Source organism: Globicephala melas, chromosome 17 (assembly GCF_963455315.2).
Source record: "Globicephala melas chromosome 17, mGloMel1.2, whole genome shotgun sequence".
NCBI classification, from domain to species: Eukaryota; Metazoa; Chordata; class Mammalia; order Artiodactyla; family Delphinidae; genus Globicephala; species Globicephala melas.
Window position 1 is genome coordinate 43,212,990 of NC_083330.1, and position 23,852 is coordinate 43,236,841.

A 23,852-nucleotide genomic window follows, 5' to 3' on the forward strand; every position below is an offset into this window, starting at 1 on the left:
TGTGACAATCACTGTGGTCATTTATGATTCTTGGGAAAACAGGCTAAGGTTGGAAAGGCAGATGTTAAATCATTGTTAAATCATAACACAGAGATTGATTGGGAAGCTGCCTGCAGAGCCTGGAAAATCATCTTTCTGAATTCTTGTAGTTGATCCAGCCAAAAAACTCAAATCATTTTAGACTCCTGCCTTTCTCTCATAATACCCAACATCCAGTTCGTCAGCAAATACGGGTTGTGAGTGTGTGTGTGTGTTATCATATAAAATTTTATTACCTGACTTCCCCACTAGAATGTAAACTCCATGAAGGTAAGGACTTTGTTTCTGCTATATCCCCAGCCAGTGCCTAGAGCATAGTAGTTGTTCAATAAGAATTTGTTAAGTGAATGAATAATGTGAAATAAAATTGTTATTCCACATCTTGCTCAGTAATTTTGACATTGGCTCGTGTTTAAGAAACTCAAGAAATATTTTATCCCAATAAAATTATTATAGCTAAAGTCTAAACATTAACCATACTTGAGTGAATAATGTTACCTTAAAAATACTGTTGACCCTTGAACAATGCAGGGGTTAATCTGTATATAACTTACAGTCGGCCCTCTGTATTCGAGGTTCCTTTGCATCTGTGGGTTCAACAAACTATAGCCTACATAGTACTGTAGTATTTACTACTGAAAAATATTCTCATATAGGAGGACCCGCGCAGTTTAAACTTGTTCAAGTGTTAACTATAAAATTTTTTTTAAAAAAATAGAAACTTTATTCCTTAACAGGTTTAGAGAGATGTAAGTTCTTCCTAGACTTTGTTACTACTTTAATGTTTGTAGAAATGATGCTTGATATTTGGGAGGTAGTAATGTACATTTTCCTTCTAACTTTTAAACTTTTATTCAAGCAGTCCCACATGACTGGGAATATCCTTAAGGTGTAGGTTGGATTACCTTCATTAATGTACAGAAAGTTTCTTTCTTAGAACTGCAAGAATTACTTGGGATATATCAGCATATGAAAATTTACGAATGTTGTAGGGCTAGCTGACCAGAGCTAAAGTTAGGAATACTTAACCTGATTTAGAGAATACTTCAAATTTCTAAGGATTGAAGGGAGAGGTTAATATGATCAAAGCAGTTTGTGTGGAAGGCCATTTTGACCTAGTGATGATTTTTATGGAGTAGCAGAGAAGAACAAAGTTGTTCTAATAGAAAAGAAGAAATGGCTGCAGGGCATAAACAAATGTTTCTCTCAACATCTTGACTATTTTGCATTTCAAGTCTGTTGCATCATTAAGGTATTGATAACATATGACACACAGAATCAATATATAGCTTTAGTTCAATTTGGATTTAATCTGCCATCATGAAGTTAAAGGGGAGCCAATAAAAGTTTGTAAATGACCCTGTATTCTATAATGTCTTGATGTACTTCAATAAAATCAGATACAGTGTAGAGAATACTGATATTCAGGTTCACTTTGAAGAAAATCTACAGTTAACTGAACCAGGTTTGTTTAGATTTAGTAAATAGAATATATAACAATGAAAATCATCTTAATATTTTTGTTAACTATATTCTGTTTGACAATGAAAATCAGCTACTGGTTAAAGTTAATTATGGATATACTTAAACCATTTTCATTATTTTTCAACTTGTATTGAATATTAGGGGAAATTTTTTAACGCATGCTTTTGCTTCATTTCCATAAACTCTGCATAGTTTCTTTAAAAGAGCATATGTGATTTGAGGGATAAAATAATCAAGGATTCGTACGGTTTTTTATCGATAGAAATTTCTCCAAGTTCAACTCTAGTTTTCTTATCAGAAAAATCAGGTTCATAATTGCAAGGCAAAGGCCAACTGGAATAGTTAATAAGCATATTCTACTTCTGCAGTGCTGCAGAAACTAAATGCAAACTTTTCTGTGACTCTTACAGAGAATGCATAGGCTGGGTAAACTTTCATCTGCTTCGGGGTCAGGGCTGATTCAATCTTACTGCAAGTTTATGAGAGTGGCTGATGTGATACAGTTGTTTCTAGTAAAATCAGGCTAGCTCTAAGGAGCCAATCTAAGTCAGTCTGTAAGTAAAATTCTATGAGAAACAGACTCCAACTCAGACACAATTGTAAACCCTGATATAATGAGGACTTGCAGCTGATTTAATCCTATTGAAAATCTTTAAGCAGCCATGGGACGAAATGGTTTCCACATTGACATCAGTGGAATGAACCTTGGATTTCATCAGTATGAAGAGTTGTTACCTTGTACACATAGGAGCCACTTTTTAAGAATTAACATCATGGCCATTTCAAAGCAGGTTGTTGTTTCTAAGATGTACAGGCATCTACTTTGATTAAGATCCGAGTTCCCAGAATGTGTCAATATTTATTTTTTAAAAACTGAATTCATTATAAAAAGCAAACAAGTCAGACTTAAACTACGGAGTTAGTATAAATCAGTTAGACCTAGTCTCCTTGAACAAAAATGGCCAACCTATTCCAATTTTATATGTGAGAGACGTAGAGAAAGAGAGAGAGAGAATCAGAACTGTTTCTGAGTTAAGACTTTGTATGTGAAGTCTTGCCTGGAACTAATTTTTTTTTTCATGAATTTAAAAGCCCCTGAAAATAAGCTTATGCTGTGAAATCATATATGTTTGAAAGGACAGACAGGTACAAAAGTCTTCAGGGTCAGCTCTGCTGATAAAATCTCAATAAGTAGGATTTGAATTTGTATGGATAGGTTGGTGTATATACTTATTTTTTTTTTTTTTGGTTGTTTGGTTTATCATATTGAAACAGACATTGATAAAGATCTAGGTATTATAGTCAGTTTAGCACTAGAATTGGTCCCTTTTCATAATTTACAACTTAAATTAAGACAATAGACCGAATACAACTACAGTAAAACACGACCTTGCCTGAACTATCTCCATGCTTCTTTTATTGCAGTTAGCACTGGTCTTGAAATGTGAATATTTCAACTGATACTTAACAGGCAGTAGTGGCCTCATACTGTAACTTCAAAGAGCCGGAAAAGTAACTTCATGAAAGGGAAAACTTGAAACTATAGTACTCTTTACCATTCTATCTGTTAAGCAGTGATGGGTATCATTAGTTCTGCTCTTTTGCATAATTACTGCAGTATTGTGAAAACTTTCTGCCATCCAACTGGGAACAATTATATCATGTGGGCTCTTGTATAACATTTGACTCAGAGAAATAAAATATAAAAAGCCCTTGTTTTCTAGCACTCTGTAGTACCCAAGTACATACAGTGCTTGTTCAAGTTTGTTTTTTAAGTAAAAAATAGCATGGATTGGTAACACTGAAGGAGGCATTTCGTATCAAAGTCAATTTATTCTTTATAATGTTTTTTTAATTTAATGTGCTTAGATAAATTTTATCTAGCACATCACTGAGTTGCAGTGGTAGTTTGTCTATAAAATGATAAAAGTTCATGAAATGTAATGCTGACATCACTGAAAATTTGAGACTTAAAAATACACTTTTATTGTTCACTTGACTAAATTAAGCAAGGTGAAATGAAGTATCTCTGATTGGTACAACAATTTGCTATTTATCTAAAGCTTCCAGTGTAGACTATCTCTGTGTTAAAGGCATACAACAACCTTTCCCAGGAGCACCACCGTACCCTATCCCCCAAACCAAACTTTTTAAAGATACAGCTACAAGAGTATATTTGAAAATATTTAGGCAACGAGGCACATAATTTTTTTAAGTTTTTAAAAATTCTCCCTTGTAATTCCAGTATGTAAAACCATTAAAACACTGTAACCAACTTTTTTTTATATTTGATTTTGTAAGATAGCATGTTTACTTTTTTGAATATATGACTACATTTTAGCAAGAGCAGCAAAATTAGAATAAATGTCACAGTGATATACAGATGTGATTGTCACTTTGATTTTGTGGTTTCACACTTGACTTTATCATAATTTGTAAGATGTGAAAAGTGAGCTCATGACTGGCAAAAGATATTTTGATCAAGGTTAAAGTGTAACTGCTGCTGTTATATAACCATAATTTTGATGAGAAGGTGGGAAAATATGTGGATATATTTATGTCTGGTGTATAAAGATTCCTTAAAAATACAGATTAAAAGAAATAATGTGAATTAAAATATTGGAATAGGTGCTGAATTGCCATTTTTGTCAGCCATCAAAGCAAAAATTATATGTTTTAGTCTTTGTTAATTCTCGGGGTTGGTTTGCACATACTTTAAATTTTTTAATATCCATTTACTTGCAACATATTTATTAATATGGCTAACTTTTGAATGTGCTCGTAAAAATGTTGATATGGCCAAACAAGAAGTTTCAATCAATCAAGCTTATCTTTCTCCACTCCAGAGTTCTACTGCAGAACATCTAATTAATGTCATTTGAAATTATTTTAATGCATTCTTTGGTATTGTCACATAAAGTGTGATTTTAGCCACTACTCCTGAGATACTATGGCTCTTACCAGACTCCAAGGTGAGCTAGTAAACTTTACCTATCTCAGTACATTAAAAGGAGGAATTAGCTTCCCTAGCTACTAGTCCAGCTTTCAGCACCCTTTCCATGGTGGCTATCTGTACCACATAATAGCTGTGAAAGGATGGGGAAATGCGCTGAAATGATCTAAGAAGTAAACTATCAACTTGACATGTTTTCCTAGCTATTGAAAACCTTCTCATATTGAAACCCATTGATAGTGAAACTGTAGAATTCCTGTGATTTAAGTACCATCTGGTTGTGCTCAAGGCTTTAAAGCTGTTATCTCTGCATAAAATTTCAGAGTCCTATATTTTTTTCTTCACCAAACTATCCATTTTTAAGCCACAAATATTTTTCCAGCTTTTTCAGATTTTATCTGAAAGTATATTTTAACAGTATTTAAATAGTTCTTAAACAATAACAATTTATCTTGATAGATGGCATGCTGTGTTTTTTCATTTTATTTTAATTAGCCATTGTGGAACCAAATTCCCTTTTGTTTTAGTCTTTTGAATATTGTTTAATTATAGTTATCATGCCAGATATCTTAAAGGTTATTTTACCAATACAGTTTCATTTAACATAACCCATATGGAATCAATAGCCCAGTTTCCTAAAGTGAATGCTTGGAAAATCTTACATTCATATGTTAAGAGTACACATCCTTTCCTCATTAGTTGGAAAGTACAGGGATTTTGGCACAGGTTCTGTGTGGAAGCATTGTGCAGCTTTTATATGGATTTTGTTTTTAGCCTTTGATGACACTGTTTAGAATAGGAAGTATCTAATAAGTAAAGCATTTTGTCTCAAGTGCTGCCAGTGTGTTTAATATATGCCTGGAGGTCTGAAACATTATCTTCTTCGCTGCAGTAATATGCATTTAATTCTCTGAAAGCAGAAGGTCGAACTTTTAAAAGGGACGCAAAGTACATTTTCAAACAGAATAATTCAAAACATATGGAAGAGGGGACCAGAGTAATGTACAGTTGGTTTTTATGGTTTAATCATGATCATGTTAATGCACACCAGTAGCTAATTAAAGAAAACTTTTATTGTTCATTTTAAATGAGTTAGGTAAAGAGTGGGAGAGCTGATGTAATAGCACTGCTCAGAGATACATGTTTCTGCTGCATTCACTAACAGCAAGCAGATATTGCTATTTTTGACAACTTAAATTATTAGTCCCCTTGGACAATAATAAAGGAAAAGTTATTTTCAGAGTTACTACACTGTGAACTTTTCTTTTTCCACAAAGGAATAGTAAATTGATGCCCAAGTTTAGGGCTTAGCACACATAATTAGTTATAAAACCTTCTTGATAGGCCAGATTCTCTTCAATATAATAGATAAATCTGCAGTGGACTGGTGACAAGCCAATGGATTTTTAAATATGTCTCAAAATCACCAGATTATTTATTTCAGTTCTACAAATAGTGCAGAAACTTAGAAAACTGGAGGAAGTCTTGACTTTTAACCGATTTTTAAGAATTTAGTTGTCCAATACTGGGAAAGTTGTACTCCCTCCCCCCCCCCCCCCCACAATAAGAGAGTCTTTCATCTCTGGGTCATTGGTTCAAATTCCATTCTGCTCAGTAGTGAGGAGAACTAGTTACCATCTGACTTCTGTTCAGTAACCCATGTGACCCAAGCTGATAGCTGCCGTCCTGCCCCTGCTGGTTATTTATATCGCAAGATCGTGCTCCTTGACATTCACTAGAGTCTAATGTGACAATCTCAACAGGTAATAGGGCTGGACACTGCATTTCTTTATCTTTACCTACAGGTGGTTTGTTTTTGTCATGTTAACACTGATGGGGAACACTTTAAAGAAAGAGAGGCTAGATTTTTAAATACAAATTTGTAAATCAGAAAAAGACAATGTAATGCTCTGTGCATAGAAGGTATAGTCTGATATAGTTAATTGCGGTTGCCTTTCCTGATTGAGAGAATAAAGATAGTTGAGTTCCTGATTTGAGTTTCTTGTGCAACTCAACCTAAAGGATTTTTTTAGTTATGCTGTACACAGATATTTGGTTTGTAATGCTTCAAAATTTGGGCAGTAAATCCTAGATTACTTATGTACTTGATTTTATTATCTTTTCACATATTATTTGAGAATTCCTAGCTGGTAGTGGAGTTGGAGGTATATTTGAAATTTTTATAATAGATAACTAAAACCTTTCCAATTAAATTGTCCTTTTGATAATTGCCTTATTTTTATTTTACTGAATTTAAAAATTAAATACATTCATTTGCTTGGCCAGCACACAGTTATTGAGCTTTACTATGTGACAGGCAATGTGGTGTGTGCTACGAGTACTGATGGCATTCTCTCCTACCCGTAGTCTGACCTTGGGATTAATCTCTTTAAGCCTCAGTTTCCTCAGGTGTAAAATGGGGATAACAGTATCCCCTTTAAAGGGTTGTAGCACTTAGTAAAGAAAATGTATGTAATGTGCTAACAATGTTTGGCAAATAATAAACATACTCAGTGTTATCTTATTTTTTATCTTCAATTGCTCACAGTCTCTGAGACAGACCAGTGTTTGAAAAGTGCTATAATAACATTAGTTTGTTACAAAAGCATAGAAGCTGAAAAGACTAACGCCATCTGGAAAGGTTGAGAAAGTCTTCACAAAGAAGATGACTTCTTTTTTTAACTTACCCTTTACTGAGTGCCTACTACGTGTGGTCAAATACATTAACACATTTAATGATGCAACAACTTTGTGGGTTGAGTATTAATGTCCCCAGTGTGAGGATGAGCATCTAGCAGAGACAAGGATTTCTTCAAGTGTGATCAGCGCAAAACGTGGAGGATGCAGATAAGGAAAGCTCATGAATATGTCTAGACAGACCTTAAAGAGTACAGTATACACATATATTTACATATTAACAATTATGTATTTCTAGTCTGCAGAGCAATTTTTTCATTTAATATTGTATCAGAAACTAACATCTCATCAAACATTTATGGATCCTCTCTTCAGTGTGCTAGGCACTGCACTATTCCTTGGTGATAGACAGAAGCAAAATGATGTGGCCCAATCCATCCAGCAGTCCTTCACCTGGTAGAAGAGACAAACACACAGCAGCTGCCCATTATCAGGCATTTACTATATGCCAGGCAGTGTGCTGACCTCTTTAGGTACATTAGCTCATTGACTCCTCGTACTAACCCCTTGAGGTCGGATTTATTATCCCCATTTTACAGATGAGATTATGTAGTCTTAGAGTGGATTGTAATTTGTCCCGTAATGTACAATTAGCAGGTGTCACACTTGACCCTACTTCTCTCTGACTCCAAAGCCTTTAGATTGTTTTAATACTATCTGATACTGCCACCACAGAACATTTTAGTAGAAAATAATAAATTCTAAAATAGAAGTCTGAGTTAACTATTAGGATCACCAAGCAGGAAAAGAGTTGAAAGCAAAACTCTCAGACAGGTGTCATTGTTCTGAGTCTTCATGGATAGCTAAATGTTTGCCAGCTACATCGAGCTCAGAAGGGGGCTCCAGGAAGGGAAAGAGCATGGTATACCTAGATGGTTTAAAAGAACGTGGTGTCTTCAGAGAACGGGGATTAGCTGTTTTTGTTTCAAATACCTGAGGCTGGATTTTTCTAACAACAATGTGCCTTCCTGAACAACTTTAAAATAAATTAACAAAAACTATTATTTGAAAAATTTTAATGACTATAACATCATTGTCTTGAATTATTTAACTGCCTTTTAACATTTTCACAAGCAACTTATAATAATTTGTAGCATGTGGAAAAATGATACTATATTTACCAAATTAAGGAACAGCCTAAAAAATGAGAAGCAATACCCAGTACTTTGGGAATATTTTTCCACTGCTGATCGTAATATAGTTTAGTGCACCCTTTATGGAAAGGTGCTGGCAATATTTGACAACCTTAAACTTCTTCATACCATTTACCTAGTAATCCCACTTCTAGGATCCTCTTAAGAAAATCTTATTGGATGTTTGTCATAGATGTTTGTTGGCAAAAGTTGAATACCTGAAACTCCAATTATATGGGAATAGTTGAACAAATTATTCCTAACGTTAAATGATATATTACGCAGCTTTTTAAAATGGCATTTATGAAGAGTACATTAGCATGTAAAAAAATTGGGTTGCAGGGACTTCCCTTGTGGCCCAGTGGTTAAGAATCCGCCTGCAAATGCAGGGGACACAGGTTTGATCCCTGGCCCAGGAAGATCCCACATGCCACGGAGCAGCTAAGCCCGTGCGCCACAACTACTGAGCCTGAGCTCTAGAGCCCGTGAGCCACAACTACTGAGCCCGTGTGCTTGGAGCCCGTGCTCTGCAACAAGAGAAGCCACCACAATGAGAAATCCATGCACCGCAACGAAGAGTAGCCCCTGCTCGCCCCAACTAGAGAAAGCCCGCATGCAGCAATGAAGACCCAACGCAGAGAAAAAAAAAAAAAGGGTTTCAAATTTGTCTCTACAGTATTATTATAACCATAAAGGGGTGGGGTGGGAGGGAACCTACGCACAGGTAGGAAAAAAGACGAAAGGAAATACACTGAAAGATTGCCATTGGCTATGTTTGGTAATAAAATGGGGGTCGGGAGGGTTTTGTTTTTCTCTCAGACTTTCCATGATTTCTTTAATGAATCTGAATCACTTCAGTGAAAAATCAAGTGAAATATCTAGGTCTCAAATAGTGTATCACAAACTAATGGTTGGGAGACTAAAAAAGGGAACCAAAGAATCAGACTGGAGGTCTTGCTGTTGTGCTGCCAAAGTAGTCATAACTGCTGCTACCACCAAGTTGTTCTTTGTTCTCTATGTAGGCAATTGGTGGAAAATTTTGAGAAATCATGGATACATTCAGTGCACAAAGGGAAAATCCACCTTCAAGGGTTTTAATTACTTACATTTTGCTTGATCACTTACACTTACCCTTGTTTCAAGTCCTGTTGTAGTAAAGGAAAATAAACATCGTTTTGAATGGCACACATTTAGTTTTCTTTGTCCTTCATAATTTAGAACTACTGACTTTTCCCTCTTTTACTATCCAAAATCCTATAAATCAGTTTTATAATGACAGGTAAACAATATAAACTACTCCTGCGTGAAATATAATTTCAACCAATGGTAATCATGATTTGGAAACAGTTTATTATACTACTTGGAAGATCACGGTAAAGAATACTAACTAATGTAACTCTTTAAAAGGCAAAGAAAGTAAAGTCTGACACGAAAAGGTACATTTTATTTATTTATTTATTTTTTCTTCTGGCTTGTGGGGATCTTAGTTCCCTGACCAGGGATTGAATCCGCACCCTCTGCAGTGAAAGCGCAGCGCCCTAACCACTGGACTGCCAGGGAATTCCTCTGAAAAATATATTTTAATGATAGAAATGCACATTTGATGTTTATCCTAAGTATTGTCTTGGCATTTTAACATGAATAATTTTTTTGAAAGAGCGCCTAGTTTCTTTCTATGATTACTCTCAGTTATACTAGACCCATTTTTAACATGCTTCTATAACATTTATATAGTAACACTTGGAATATAACTAGCTTAAAATATTTTATTATTTTTCCTTACAGATCTCTAAGCAAGAACAGAAAAAAATGGATACATATGATGGAACCATGGCTGATACCTCATCTCGGTACAGTGGTGCTCAGGATAGTGGAATTGGCAGTGACAGTGTTAAAATCAGAATCGTACAAATAGAGCAGCACAGTGGTACCAGTCAGCATCGCATTGCCCGTCCCTCACGCCAGTCATCAATTGTAAAAAATCTAAATTTTATTCCTTTTGACATATTCATTACTGCAAGTAGAATCTCACTAATGACCTATTCCTGTATGGCCTTGCCCAAATCAAAATCGCAAGAACAAAAGGATAATGAAAAAACAGGCAAGAGTTCATTAAATCTCCCAGAAGTTGATTCAGACGTCGCTAAGCCCAGCCAGGCATGTATTTCCATGGTCACAGCAGAAGATCTCTTAAGCAGCAACATATCTTTTCCTTCAGGGAAAAAAATAGGGGTCATCTCTCTGGAAAGTCTGCATGCATCCACAAGGTCATCTGCTAGACAAGCGCTTGGCATAACTATCGTTCGGCAACCTGGACGAAGAGGAACTGGTGACCTGCAGCTAGAACCTTTTTTGTACTTTATTGTGTCCCAGCCTTCTTTGCTTCTGAGTTGTCACCACAGAAAGCAGCGAGTGGAAATATCCATTTTCGATGCTGTGCTTAAAGGGGTGGCCTCTGATTACAAATGTACAGGTAAGAGCCTTCAAATTTACTGGGGTGCTAATCACTACTACTACATACTAAGTTTTAGTCCCAAACTTTGAATATTGATCAAGCAGAAAACAGCCGGCAGACCAGACAAGACTTCTTTTCTCTACAGAATATGTAAATATGTAAAGTTCATGTCCCACAGCTGAATCATGTTTAAGTAAATGTTTGAAATGTAACAGGGTTTTTAGCCTTAGTGTTCTTACTGTGCCTCTGAATTTTTTTTCAGGAACTGAATGAAACAGGGGCTCTTTCTGGGCTATTGAAATGCTTAACAATTTCCAGTGATTAGGAAGCAAAGTGTTTTTTTCATATTAATAGCCCATAGGTATGCTTTCCATGTCAATGCAGCTGTTCAGGTAAAAACAGAAAAACCTTAGAAAATGAAGTTTATTGTTTTGGTATTCTTTTGCCCTAATCATCTTGCTGTAACAGCATAATATTAAGTGTATTTGAGAAGGTTTATTAGTAAAGTAAGATGACCTAAAGATTTTATACATCTGGGCTTCCCTGGTGGCGCAGTTGTTAAGAATCCGCCTGCCAATGCAGGGGACATGGGTTCGAGCCCTGGTCCGGGAAGATCCCACATGCCGCAGAGCACCTAAGCCCGTGCGCCACAATTACTGAGCCTGCGCTCTAGAGCCCGTGAGCCACAACTACTGCAGCCCACGCGCCTAGGGCCTGTGGTCTGTGACAAGAGAAGCCACCGCAATGAAAGCCCGCACACAGCAACAAAGACCCAAGGCAGCCATAAATAAATAAATAAAAATTTTTAAAATGCTACTTCCTTTTAAAAAAAAAAGATTTTATACATCTACAACAAGTGCATTTATTGGTGGTGTTGGCCAGCTGGCTCTTCTTGCCCCATCCAAACCTTCCTTATAACCTGAGAGTGTCATATATTATAATAATTAAATTGAACTTCTGAAGCTTGTTGCCTGTTGAGACTAGGAAAGTGATCAGGGGTTCAGATTTAAGACGTATGGGCTGTTAAGTAACAAGAGCTAATGAAAACAGGGCCAAAGAAGATACAGAGACCTTTTCCCTGAGTTAATGTAGAATTAGAGATTTGGCGGGAAAGACTACCAGAGAGGGTAGCTGGATCGTCTTAAGATCCAGTATTGGAAGAGGGCCCTAGCAAGCTCGGGTATAATTCAGGCATTTTATTGTTCTCAGGTGGTCCCGTGTAGCAGATGGACGCCAGCAGTGAGGTATCTGGAGGATTTGTCCAATCTGGAAGTCAGGCTGGTTCATTCTTGGCATTAAGGAGAATCATTTTACACAGCAGGCTCCTGGAGAGTAGATAGCAGGTGTGAGGGTCAGGATTCAGCCCAAGGACGTAGGTTCAAAGGAGCCCTTGGCTCTTGCAGAGGTATAGTTCAAGTCCTCTACTTTAGAAGGTGGTAACTGGCCAGTTGCTAAGGAGGAAAATCGTAGCGTTAACCTCCTAGGCTGCCTGCTGGCCCTCTCTCCATTGATGTGCTGGTGCTGGCTCATACTGGCTCAAAAGAGCTGACTGTTAAATTTTTAGGAACTTTGAAAGACCGTTGTTAAACCACTGGTAGTTTAAATCGCCATAGTGAGAATATTTACACCACAGATACTGGCAAATGCTGTCAATCAGCTGTCCTGCTCTGAGAGCCAGATGTTCAACATTTACCAGCCACCACTGCCTCCCTTCTTCAAACATGTTCTCATTTACTGAGTGCCTGTAATATAATGGGTACTTCAGGTCACTGGAGATGGGAGAAGTGCTGAAGTAGTTGATGTTATATGATTCAAGGACTCTTGCCTGTAGACCTGATACCTGTTTGGGTGTCTGCTTAGCATTGGCAAAAAGTAGGTGTAGGATTGGGAGAATAAAAGTTAATTCCAAGCCCCTCCTTAAGTGCTTTCAGCTGCAGTTGCTTTATGGGTGGGTGGCTTTAGCAGCTTCTACTAAAAGATACTAAGTTCAGCAAAGTTCAGGGCTCATAGCAAAGGTGTACATTTGAATTGTAACTGGTTCCTAGGTTGAAATAATAAAGCATTTTTTGTTTAAAAGAACATCCTTGTGCATAGACCAATGTGGAACCCAATTTCAGTAGATGAAGTTTAGGATGACGGTTATGGGCCAGATTGAGTATAGGGGATTTACCTGTGGGAGGAAAAAGTCTTACATACCTCCTAAGGAGCATCCTTTGCATAATATTCTTGTGGATGCCTTTCCTTACACAAAAAGCATCTTCTTGGACATTTACACTATGCTAATAGAGTCATCAGTATAAGTTAGCATGTTTCTTAAAAATGAATTTAGTGATTTGGAGAAATTTGTCTGAAAACAAGTAGTTAAAATACAATGGCTAAAAACCAAAAAGTACAACTAGCAATTATTGAGTATTCAGTCTGTGCCAGGCATTGTACTAACTGCTTTAAATGCATTATCTCACTTAATCCTCATAACAACTCTGTGGGAAATATGTTCCCATCTTACATAAAAAGAAACTAAAGTTTGGAGAAGTAACTTGTCCAAGATTACAGACTTAGCAATAGACAGAGCTAAAATACAAAACCAAGATTTTTTGGACTTCTGAGTCTCTCACCCTGTATGGCTCCATGGAGTGGACAGAAAGATGTGAATTGCAGTTGTCCGTCAACCTCCATTGTCCCTCTCCAGACCATGCAAACGGTTCGCTTTCTTTGTTTTAACTGGTGACTTTGCATATATGTGTCCATGATGTGACTACACAGTACAGCCTCTCTTGGTAAATGACAAACCTGAGTTGAAATTCTAACTCTGTCACTTAGGAGACGTGTACCTACCTATCTATGTCATAGGGCGATTATGAAATCGAAAAGAGATAATTAATGAAAGTACTTAGCATTGAGTCTAGCAAGTAGTAGGCCCTCATAAATGTTTGCTGCTACTGCTTTAGTTATTAATATCAATATATAGTAGAAAGATTACTAAATTAGGAAGCAGAAAGCCTGGGATTTAATTGTTCCTGTTAATTAGCAGAGTGATCTTAGCCCGGCAGTTCACTTCTTTGGGTTTCTGTTTCCTTATGTGTAAAATGTGATGATTATAAAAGATACCAACAAAGCTCATTCCAGATCTAAAGTTTTATCATTCTGTAATTTGGAATTCGTCTCCCCATACTTACCTTTCTAAAAATATTTAAACTAGCTTTGGCCTCAGGAAGTTGACATCTGTAAGCCACTACCCTATCAGATTACAATTTATTTTGACTTGTTTTAAAGATGCAAGTTTTCTTTTGATATTCTAGTGGAACACTAATTAGTTTATCCAGTACTTAAATACATAAATTTTATTAAATATTCATGAAGTTATTTTTCAAAAACTGATTTGAGGAATTTCTATTTTAAATTGGTCCACTTGAATGAACTATCAAAGTTCCATTACCAATTTAGTCGTCCAGAAACGCTTCATGTAGCACTTTTAATCCTGAAGAAAGCAGTGTTCCATGTCCAGGATTCTTTTGAAGCTTTGAAATAGTAACCATGTGGGTAAGAAAAAAGAGAAAAATATGAATAACCGTAACACTAACATTCATGGGGAAGAGAAGGAGTAAAGTGGAAGTGGCCAGTTGCATTTCTGGATTCTGAAGTGAAGGGACTATTGGCAATGTCTTAATTGGAGGGACAAAAAGGGGTATCACCAGGCAGCTAACTTTCTAAGAAAGGTCAAGGAAAGGTTAAAGGCATCACAAGTTTAAAATGAAAGAAGAAACATGTTATGTCTTTCTGTAGTGTTCATACTTTCTCTCTTGATTCTAAAATAAATCCTTTTTTGTAAGGTAACTCAAGTGGCAGCCAACCAATAGCAGTTTTAGCATATATGTGCAGTTCAGTGATCACCCAATTTCAGCATTTCAGATGTGGCCAGAGGTTGCTTTGGAGATAATGGATTTTCTTTTTTAAGAGGACAGAAACATTTGATTGTAAAAAAACTTTTAGCACAACAGCGTGTAATTGTTTACTGTTTTATGTGAAAGTCAAACTATTATTATATATGCTAATGTTACTTTGTATGGAAATCATATGGAACAAAAAGTAAACAAAGAATTTTGTGTCACTCCGTCAAAACACTTATCATGTTCAGAAGATAATTTTCAAAAAAATCATAATTCTTATATAAATACAAAATGAACATGTCAAAGATTTTACTTAACTCATTAATTAATGAGGGAACCAATAAGAATGTTACAAAATAATTCATACACAGGAGACCTCTAAGGCCCTGGTCATCTCAGAGGTTTTGATTCTCTAATTCATTAGGATCATAAAAATGGTAAGAGCCATTTGATCACTGACTTCATTCATTGTTTAAGCATGGCTCTGGGTAATTCTAAAAAGATGGCAGTACTTTTCACATTAAATTATGAAGATGTGATTTTTATTTGACATATTCAAGAGATTGCAGTGAAGACCCTGAAAGCAAATACTAAAAATCCTTTGAGCATTGTTGGAATATAGTGTTATAGCTCGAGGTAACTATTTTAAATTAATCAGCATGGTTTTTAAAATCACACCCCCCTCTTTTAGACAATCAACTTGACATTATTTTAGTATGAACTTATGATCCCTAGTGTGCCTTCATTTCTACACTCAGGCAATGTTTGGGAATAGTCATTCATTTTTTCTATTTGAACACTGGCTATTTATCAGACATATTCAAGATGCTGAGGAACCAGTAATAAGACCCAGTTTCGGCCTTCAGGCATCTCTCATCATTTAGTAATTATACTTATTATAGCTAATGATGAACGTTTAACAGGATATGGATCTTCACGACATGGAGAGCTTGTGAAACGCTTGAAGTTAAGTAGAGTTAAGTAAGAACTGTAAGTTCTACTTCCGGAGAAACAATTTAGAAAAGCTTAGTGTCATTTGTATGGGATGGTTTAAGGAAAACTGCTAGGATTTTGAGGAATGATGTAGGACTACTCTTCATTTTATTTTTTTAGTAGTAATAGATTTTTCCCTACCTGCAATTCAGAATAATTTTTAGTATTCTGTTTATCTATTTGCTTTTTGGCTGTGTGTCTTTGTAATGTATTTTAGTGGTTGTTCTGACGTTTCCAATATATATGCTTAATCTTTCACAGTCAGTCTAGTTAGTGGTAATATTTTAACACTCCAAGAAAATGTAAAAGCCTTACAATCATAAAGGTCTCTTTACCCTTCCCCAATATATATTACATCTACACATACTGAAAATCCTACCAGATAAGATTTTGACCTTTGTTTCAATAATCTTACATATTTTAAAGAACTAAAGAGGAAAAAACTAGTACGTTTTATATTTCTCCCAGGAATTTACCATGTCCAGAGCTCCTCCTTCATTCCTAAAGTTCCGGGTTTTCCTCTGGTATGTTTTCCTTCAGCATTAAGAACTTCTTTAGCATTTCTTTTAGAGCAGGTCTGTAGCAACAAATTCTCTTAGTTTTCCATTATCTGGGAGTATTATTTTCTCTGTCTCTCATTCCTGAATGATCTTTTTGCTGGATGTAGAATTCTAGGTTGACATTTCTTTCAGCACTTCAGTGATATTGTTCCACTCTCTTCTATCCTCTGTGGTTTGTGATGAGAAATTCATGGTAATTCCAATCCTTGTTTCCATATATGTAATGTGTTGTTTTCCTCTAGTTGCCTTCAAGATTTTTTTCTTTATCTTTGGTTTCCTGAGATTTATTATATGATGTGTCTGGCTTGATTTCTTTAAATTTATCCTGTTGGAGGTTCTCCGAGTTTCTTGACTCTGTAAATATTTTTTTAACTAAATTTAGGAACTTTTTGGCTATTCTTTCTTTAGATATTTTTCTGTACCAATCTTCCTACTCTCCTTTTGGGACTCCAAAGTTAAGCTTTTTTACATTGCTCTTCAGATCCCCGAGACTCCATTCACTGTTCTTTCTTTTTTCCTCTCTGTTCTTCATATTGGATAATTTCTATTGGATTTTTCTGTTTTAATATTTCCATTTGGTTATTTTTTTGTAGTTTCTATTTCTCTTCTGAGAACTTCTATATTTCCATTTATTTCAAGCATGTTTACCTTTACCTCATGAAACACAGTTGTAATTCTTCCATAATATCTTAAATGCTTGTGTCACTGCCACCACAGCACAGCCACTGCATTGTACAGCTTTATACACACACACACACACACACACACACACACACACAGAGCACACGCTTGGGGCAAAACTAGGAGAGAAAAAAGAAAACTAAAAAGCAGCTGGTTTCCCCAACAGTATTGAAAACAGGGGTCTTATCTTCCAGACAGGGTTTCTGTTGGACTTTCGGCTGTTCCTGCTATCACTGTGCACCACAATTTAGGACTCACTCTCAAGTCAAAGTTATAAGGAAAAAGAGGAAAACTGAAACAAAACAAAATAGAAAATTCACCACTATTGGGTCATATCTGCAAGTTTAACTCCCCTCCCCAGTCTGCATTGCTCTTGTTTACTTTTGAGAGTCGTCAGGTATTTGTGTTTTGTCTTTTTTCTTGAGTTTTCATTTAAGCAGCATGGGAGATGGGCTGTACTGAGCTTATTTCAATTTTGGCTGGCACCAGAAATCCTGCAATTTTAAGATAATAAAAATATTTTCTGGTCCATTAGTGGAGGCATGGTTTTCTGAGAAACTTAATACAGGATTTCCTCCAAAAGTGATACTTTAATATCTTTACATCTATAAGCACAGATCAGTTAAATATATTGTAATGAATAATTACTGCTCCCAGGGAGTTGTCAGTATTAACTTGATTCTGCCCATGTCACCATTAAGCAAAGAACATACCCAAATACTCAAAGGCTGGTAATAGTGTTCTCTCAATGTGTTCCTTAGGGATATTCTTTCATATATTATAAAATCACGTTAGAAGAGGAAATGCTGTGAAACTCATTGTTCCTCATGTCAGTCTGCCTTCTCAGCACATGTGACTATATAGACATATGTGTGTATCTTATAAGACCATTTATACACATATATATTAAAAAACCTAATTCTACATGGGATGCTACCCAGAATAAAATGGAATCTTTATGTATACCTATATCTACATCTATTTTAGAAACCTGAAGTGAAATAAGAATGATGAGAATTGCTTATGATTTTGAAAGTGTCATTAATATAGTCCCCAATCTGCATAATTTAGTGATCTTAAATTATACCAGCTATACTTGAAAGTGTTTCATGTTACTCTCCATAATTTAAAAAAATGGCAAATTATTTGAAGTATAAATTATCAACTTCAATTTCTTTTATGACTATTAATACTAATAACCTATAAATGATTTTCCATCTAGTCCAAGTAGATAGTTTATCTGTGAGTTAACAGGTTTCTTTTTAAAATATTAAAATAATGGCCTTTTTCCATGCCCTTCTAACTTGGAGCAACCTCTAACAGAAATGAGATCTTCTGCCAGCACCTTTACATGTAGCAGCTGTATTATTGGCAATTCTCATTTAAATAAAGATGTATGTAGTTGTTTTAACATAATCGTATTAGTTGTGTTTATAAATATTTAAAAATTGGTATTTGTTTTGTTTAAGGTAATGGAGTCCAGATTTGAAATTGCCTCATATCTTGACTATGCAGCCCAAGGCAGCCTCAAAAAGTCATTTTTCTTCTTGTTTGTTTGGGGCTTTTTGTTTGTTTTTGAAGAAATGACTGTGCCATCTGGTCAATTGTGAAGGAGTTGAACCATTCTGAGGGATTTCGCTACCCCCACCCACTGCTCCCTCAGTACACAGTCATCTTATTACTCGTTAATGGGTGCTAGGGACTAACAAACTAATTTGAAAACAATTGCTTCTGCCCTCTTGCAACCTTTTTATCTTATTGTAATTTTTCAAACATCAACTAAACTAAAATACAGAAATTACGGTTGATTAGAACTTATCTTTCTAAAAAAGCAGGTTATGACACAACTTCTGTGTAGGTTAGAAACACCCATGTCATGATACCTCTAGTATGGGACACTTCCTTCATTTTCTAGTTTTATAAATGTTACAGATACGGCTTCAGATTCAATTAAGAGGCAAACATGGAATAGAGTTCATTTAGAGGTCAAGATTTAGAGTTAGTTGTGAGTTCTTATCCATGCTCTGCTACATACAGCTGTGTGACCTTGGACAAGTTATTTAACCTCTCTAAGCCTCAGTTCCTTATCTTTAATATGGGGATATACGGGTAGCAACCTCCTGGGGTTGCTGCGAGGATTAAACGATGTATATGAAGCTCTTAGCTAAGTGTGCAGCATAGAGCTCAGTGAATTGTTAATGTTATGGTGGTTGTTGCTTTTTTCATCATTGTTAATATGTTTAGGCTGAGTTTAAAATAGGGGCTGTAATCGGCCAAAAAAAAAAAATTCATGTCATTTCAGTGCCATTATAGATATTGTGTAGTTTGCAAATTTTCAGTTATAATAATTGGCTTCTTTACTCTTTCATGAATAGGTCTGCAGAAAATGTGCTGAAGACGTTTAAGTAAACCAACAGTTAGAAAATCATAAACTGGCTTCTAACGCCTCATAAATCATATCTTGATTTCATTTAGTTCTTGTGACTTTAAGAGAAGGATTGAATTACATGTCTCTTTAGAATTAACAGTTTTGCTAATGTCCCTGGAAAGGCTTAGAATTAACCTGTGACTTTAATGTCATAATGATCACAACTTGAACATTTATCTGAAAATTTAGCTGCTAGGAACGTTTCTTGCTGGCCAGTAGTAATGTGAAATGAAATTATTGCTTTGACAGGACTCAGCAAGTAAGTAGGTCTTTTAAATGGGAGGCACTCTAGTACATCACTCAGGGAGAGTTGTGGTGAGAAAGTTAAATAAGAAGGAACCCAGCCAGTGGGGGGTATTTATGTATGGGGAAGGGTTTGGGAGTGGAAATCAGAAATTTCTACTTTTAGTCATGGCTCTAATGCCAAGGCTCTTTCATGCAAATAACTAAATTTCTTAGTGTTTATCTCTAAAATAGGTACAGGCATACCTCAGAGATATTGTGAGTTCCGTTCTAGAACCACCACAATAAAGCAAATATTGCTGTAAAACAAATCACAAGAATTTTTTGGTTTCCCAGTGCATATAAAAGTTACGTTCACACTATAGTGTAGTCTGTTAAGTATGCAATAGCATTATATCTAAAACACAATGTACATGCCTTACTTGAAAAATACTTTATTGCTAAAAATGCTAACCATCATCTGAGCCTTTAGCGAGTTCTAATCTTTTTGCTGGTGTGGGGTCTTGCCTCTGTGTTGATCAGGATAGTGATTGTTAAAGATTTGGGTGGCTGTTGCAGTATCTTTACATAAGGTAACGATGAAGTTTGCCACGTTGATTGGCTCTTCCTTTCACGATTTCTCTGTAGCATGCAATGCTGCTTGATAGCATTTTACCCACAGTAGATCTTCTTTCAAAATTGGAGTCAATCCTCTCAAACCCTGCTGCTGCCTTATCAACTAAGTTTGTGTAATATTCTAAGCCCCTTGTTGTCATTTCAACAGTCTCCATGGCATCTTCACCAGGAGTAGATTCCATCTCAAGAAACCACTGTTTTGCTCATCCATAAGAAGAAACTCCCCATCCGTTAAAGTTTTATCATGAGATTGCAGCAATTTAGTCACATCTTCAGGCTCCACTTCTAATTCTAGTTCTCTTGCTATTGCCACCACATCTGCAATTACTTCCTCCACTGAAGTCTTGAACCCCTCAGAGTCATCCATGAGGATTGGAATCAACTTCTTCCCAACTCCTGTTAATGTTGATATTTTGGCCTCTTCCCATGAATCACAAATGTTCTTAATGGCATCTAGAATGGTGTATCCTTTCCAGAAGGTTTTAATTTACTTTGCCCAGATCCATCAGAGGAATCACTATCTATGGCAGTTATAGCCTTACAAAATGTGTTTCTTAAATAATAAAACTTGAAAGTTGAAATTACTCCTTGATCCATGGTCTACAGAATGGATGTTGTGTTAGCAGGCATGAAAACAACATTGATCTCATTGTACATCTCCATCAGAACTCCTGGGTAACCAGGTGCATTGTCAGTGAGCAGTAATGTTTTGAAAGGAATCTTTTTTTCTAAGCAATAGGTCTCAACAGTGGACTTAAAATATTCAGGAAACCATGTTGTAAACAGATGTGCTGTCATCCAGGCTTTGTTCCATTTATAGAGCACAGGCAGAGTAGATTTAGTGTAATTCTCAAGGGCCCTAGGATTTTCAGAGTGGTAAATGAGCATTGGCTTCAACTTCAAGTCACCAGCTGCATTGGCCCCTAATAAGAGAATCAGCCTGTCCTTTGAAGCTTTGAAGTCAGGCATTGACTTCTCCTCTTTAGCTATGAAAGTCCTAGATGACATTTTCTTCCAATATAAGGCTGTTTCGTCTGCACTGAAAATCTGTTGTTTAGTGTAGCTACCTTCATTACTTATTTTAGCTAGATCTTATGGATGACTTACTACAGCTTCTACATTAGCACTTGTTGCTTCACCTTGTTATGTTACAGAGATGGTCTCTATCCTTAAACCTCATGATCCAACCTCTGCTAGCTTCAAACTTTTCTTCTGCAGTTTCCTCACCTCTTTCAGCCTTTATATATAACTGAAGAGAATTAGGGCCTTGCTCTGGATTTGGCTTTGGCTTAAGGAAGTGTTGTGGCTGGTTTGATCATCTATCCAGACCACTAAAACTTTCTCCATATCAGCAATCAGGCTGTTTCACTTTCTTATCGTTTATGTGTTCACTGAAGTAGCACTTTCAGTTTCCTTCAAGAACTTTTCCTTTGCACTTACAACTTGGCTAACTAGTGCAAGAGGCCTAGCTTTCGGCCTGTCTGGGCTTTTAATGTGCCTTCCTCGCTAAATTTAATCATCTCTAGCTTTTGATTTAAAGTGAGAGATATGCAACACTTCCTTTCGCTTGAATACTCAGAGACCACTGTAGGGTTATTAATTGTCCTAATTTCGATATTATTGTATCTCAGGGAATAGGGGGGCCTGAGGAGAGGGAGAGAGACAGGGGAATGGCCAGTCAGTGGAGCAGTCAGAGCACATACAACACTTACGGATTAAGTTCATTATCTTATATGGGCATGGTTTGTGGTGCCCTAAAACCAATTATGATAGTAACATCAAAGATCACCGATCACCATAACAAATATAATAATAAAAAAATTTGGAATATTGGGAACTTACCAAAATGTGATGACACAAAGTGAGCAAATGCTTTTGTGAAAATGGCACCAATCAACTTGCTCAACACAGAGTTGCCACAAACCTTCAATCTGTAAAAGATTCAATATCTGCAAAGCACAATAAAGCAAAGTGCAATAAAACAAGGTATACCTTTATAATAATATCTAGTCTTTGTAGTTTAATGGTTTAGTCTGAGCTCCAAATGAGATAATATTTATGAAATACCTTGGAACTATGAAATACTCAGCTATAAGTTGGGACTTCAATAGTTATTAGCAGTAGAAGGGAGAGTTTAATAGACTTTCCTTTCTGGACATGATAAAAAGATTAGTGTTCTGGCCCTTTTTAACACCGATTTTAGTTATCAACATTTACTCAAAGTGAAGGAAAAATGGCAGGAATCATTTATAGCCACTGGATTGGCTTTCAGTGTTACAGAACCCAGACTTAGAGCAGAGACTTAAGTTGGGGTTAAGTTGATCATCCTTGAATTTATTTGACTACATTTTTTTGACTGGACAGCACCCTTTCTTTCCTTGTTCTTAATTTTAATCAGACGTCATATAAAATATCTGAAACCCACATTAGAATTTAACATGAAAGTAACAAAATAGGAAAGAGATCAGGAACAACACAGAACAGCGTAGAAAATACAAGGAATTCATTGAAATGATATTTCACATATTATCTGCTGATTGGCATCATTAAGTAGAAAGAATGCACTTTCTTCTAGCAAGATATGGAAGATTTGGTTCTAAAAATAAGACCCAATGGACACTGATGATTACACATGCCAGCAGCCATTTTAATCTTTTCCTCTTTCTCTTCCTATGGGCTCCAGGCTTGGGATTTCAAACCAGGAAATCACCTCTTCCCCTTCCTGTCACATCTTATGAGGTGAAAAAACACTTAAGGAGTTAGTCAAATGCCTAGATATTGACAAGGAGATGGTGGCACTGACCTTGCATCCATAGCAATTTAGAACTGGTTTCTCAGTTGATTTTGCTGTTATACCATTGCATTGTTACTGTGTTTTATGGATCTAGGTTCCCCCCATGATTTAATTTTCAGGTATTGTAGAGGCTTCATGGACTACATTTTTTTTTTAAAACTTTATTTATTTATTTTTGGCTGCATTGGGTCTTCATTGCTGTGCACGGGGCTACTCTTCATCGCAGTGCGCAGGCTTCTCATTGCGGTGGCTTCTCTTGTTGCAGAGCATGGGCTCTAGGTGCACGGGCTCAGTAGTTGTGGTGCAAGGGCTTAGTTGCTCCGCGGCATGTGGGATCTTCCTGGACCAGGGATCAAACCTGTGTCCCCTGCATTCGCAGGTGGATTCCTTAACCACCGCCAGGGAAGTCCCTCATGGACTACATTTGCTTCTGTGGCTACATTAAAAAAATAATAATAATAAGATAGCCATTAAACTAAGGATCATAAAATAAATACAGAAAAACATAAGAAACTCAGCAAACCTGTAGCTTTGCCTTTTACATGTCCAGTGGTTGGAAGGTGACTATTCTGAAAGTAACCACTCATTGCAGGGAGTTATTCTTCCAACCGTTTTTGAGCATTCCAAAACCAAGTACAACCATGGCTTCTGAAAGAGGCCCTTGGGAGATGTAACCATATCAATTTCATAGATAGAGGCAAATTGATTTAGTACAATAGACCCTCCCAAAATGCTTTCCTTTAAATTTTATTCAATTTCTGTTAAAGAAAACCTTTGTGTATTCTTGGCTGGTTATAAAAGGATTCAGCTAAAGAATCATCTAGGAACGTCTTGTCAATGAAGTCAGAGAGCGGAAGGGAAAGTAGGGAATCTCCAAGCCTTTGCCTAT

At 36.3% G+C, this 23,852-nt stretch overlaps 1 protein-coding gene across 1 annotated transcript in view; it reads left to right on the plus strand.

Annotated features, from left to right (window-relative positions):
• Positions 1-23,852, plus strand: part of VPS13B (vacuolar protein sorting 13 homolog B) — a 798,623-nt gene that overhangs the window by 547,267 nt on the left and 227,504 nt on the right. The window contains exon 34 of the mRNA XM_060287492.2: positions 10,093-10,780. Within this exon, the coding sequence (XP_060143475.1) occupies positions 10,093-10,780 (688 nt within the window). The remainder of the gene's footprint in view (positions 1-10,092; positions 10,781-23,852) is intronic.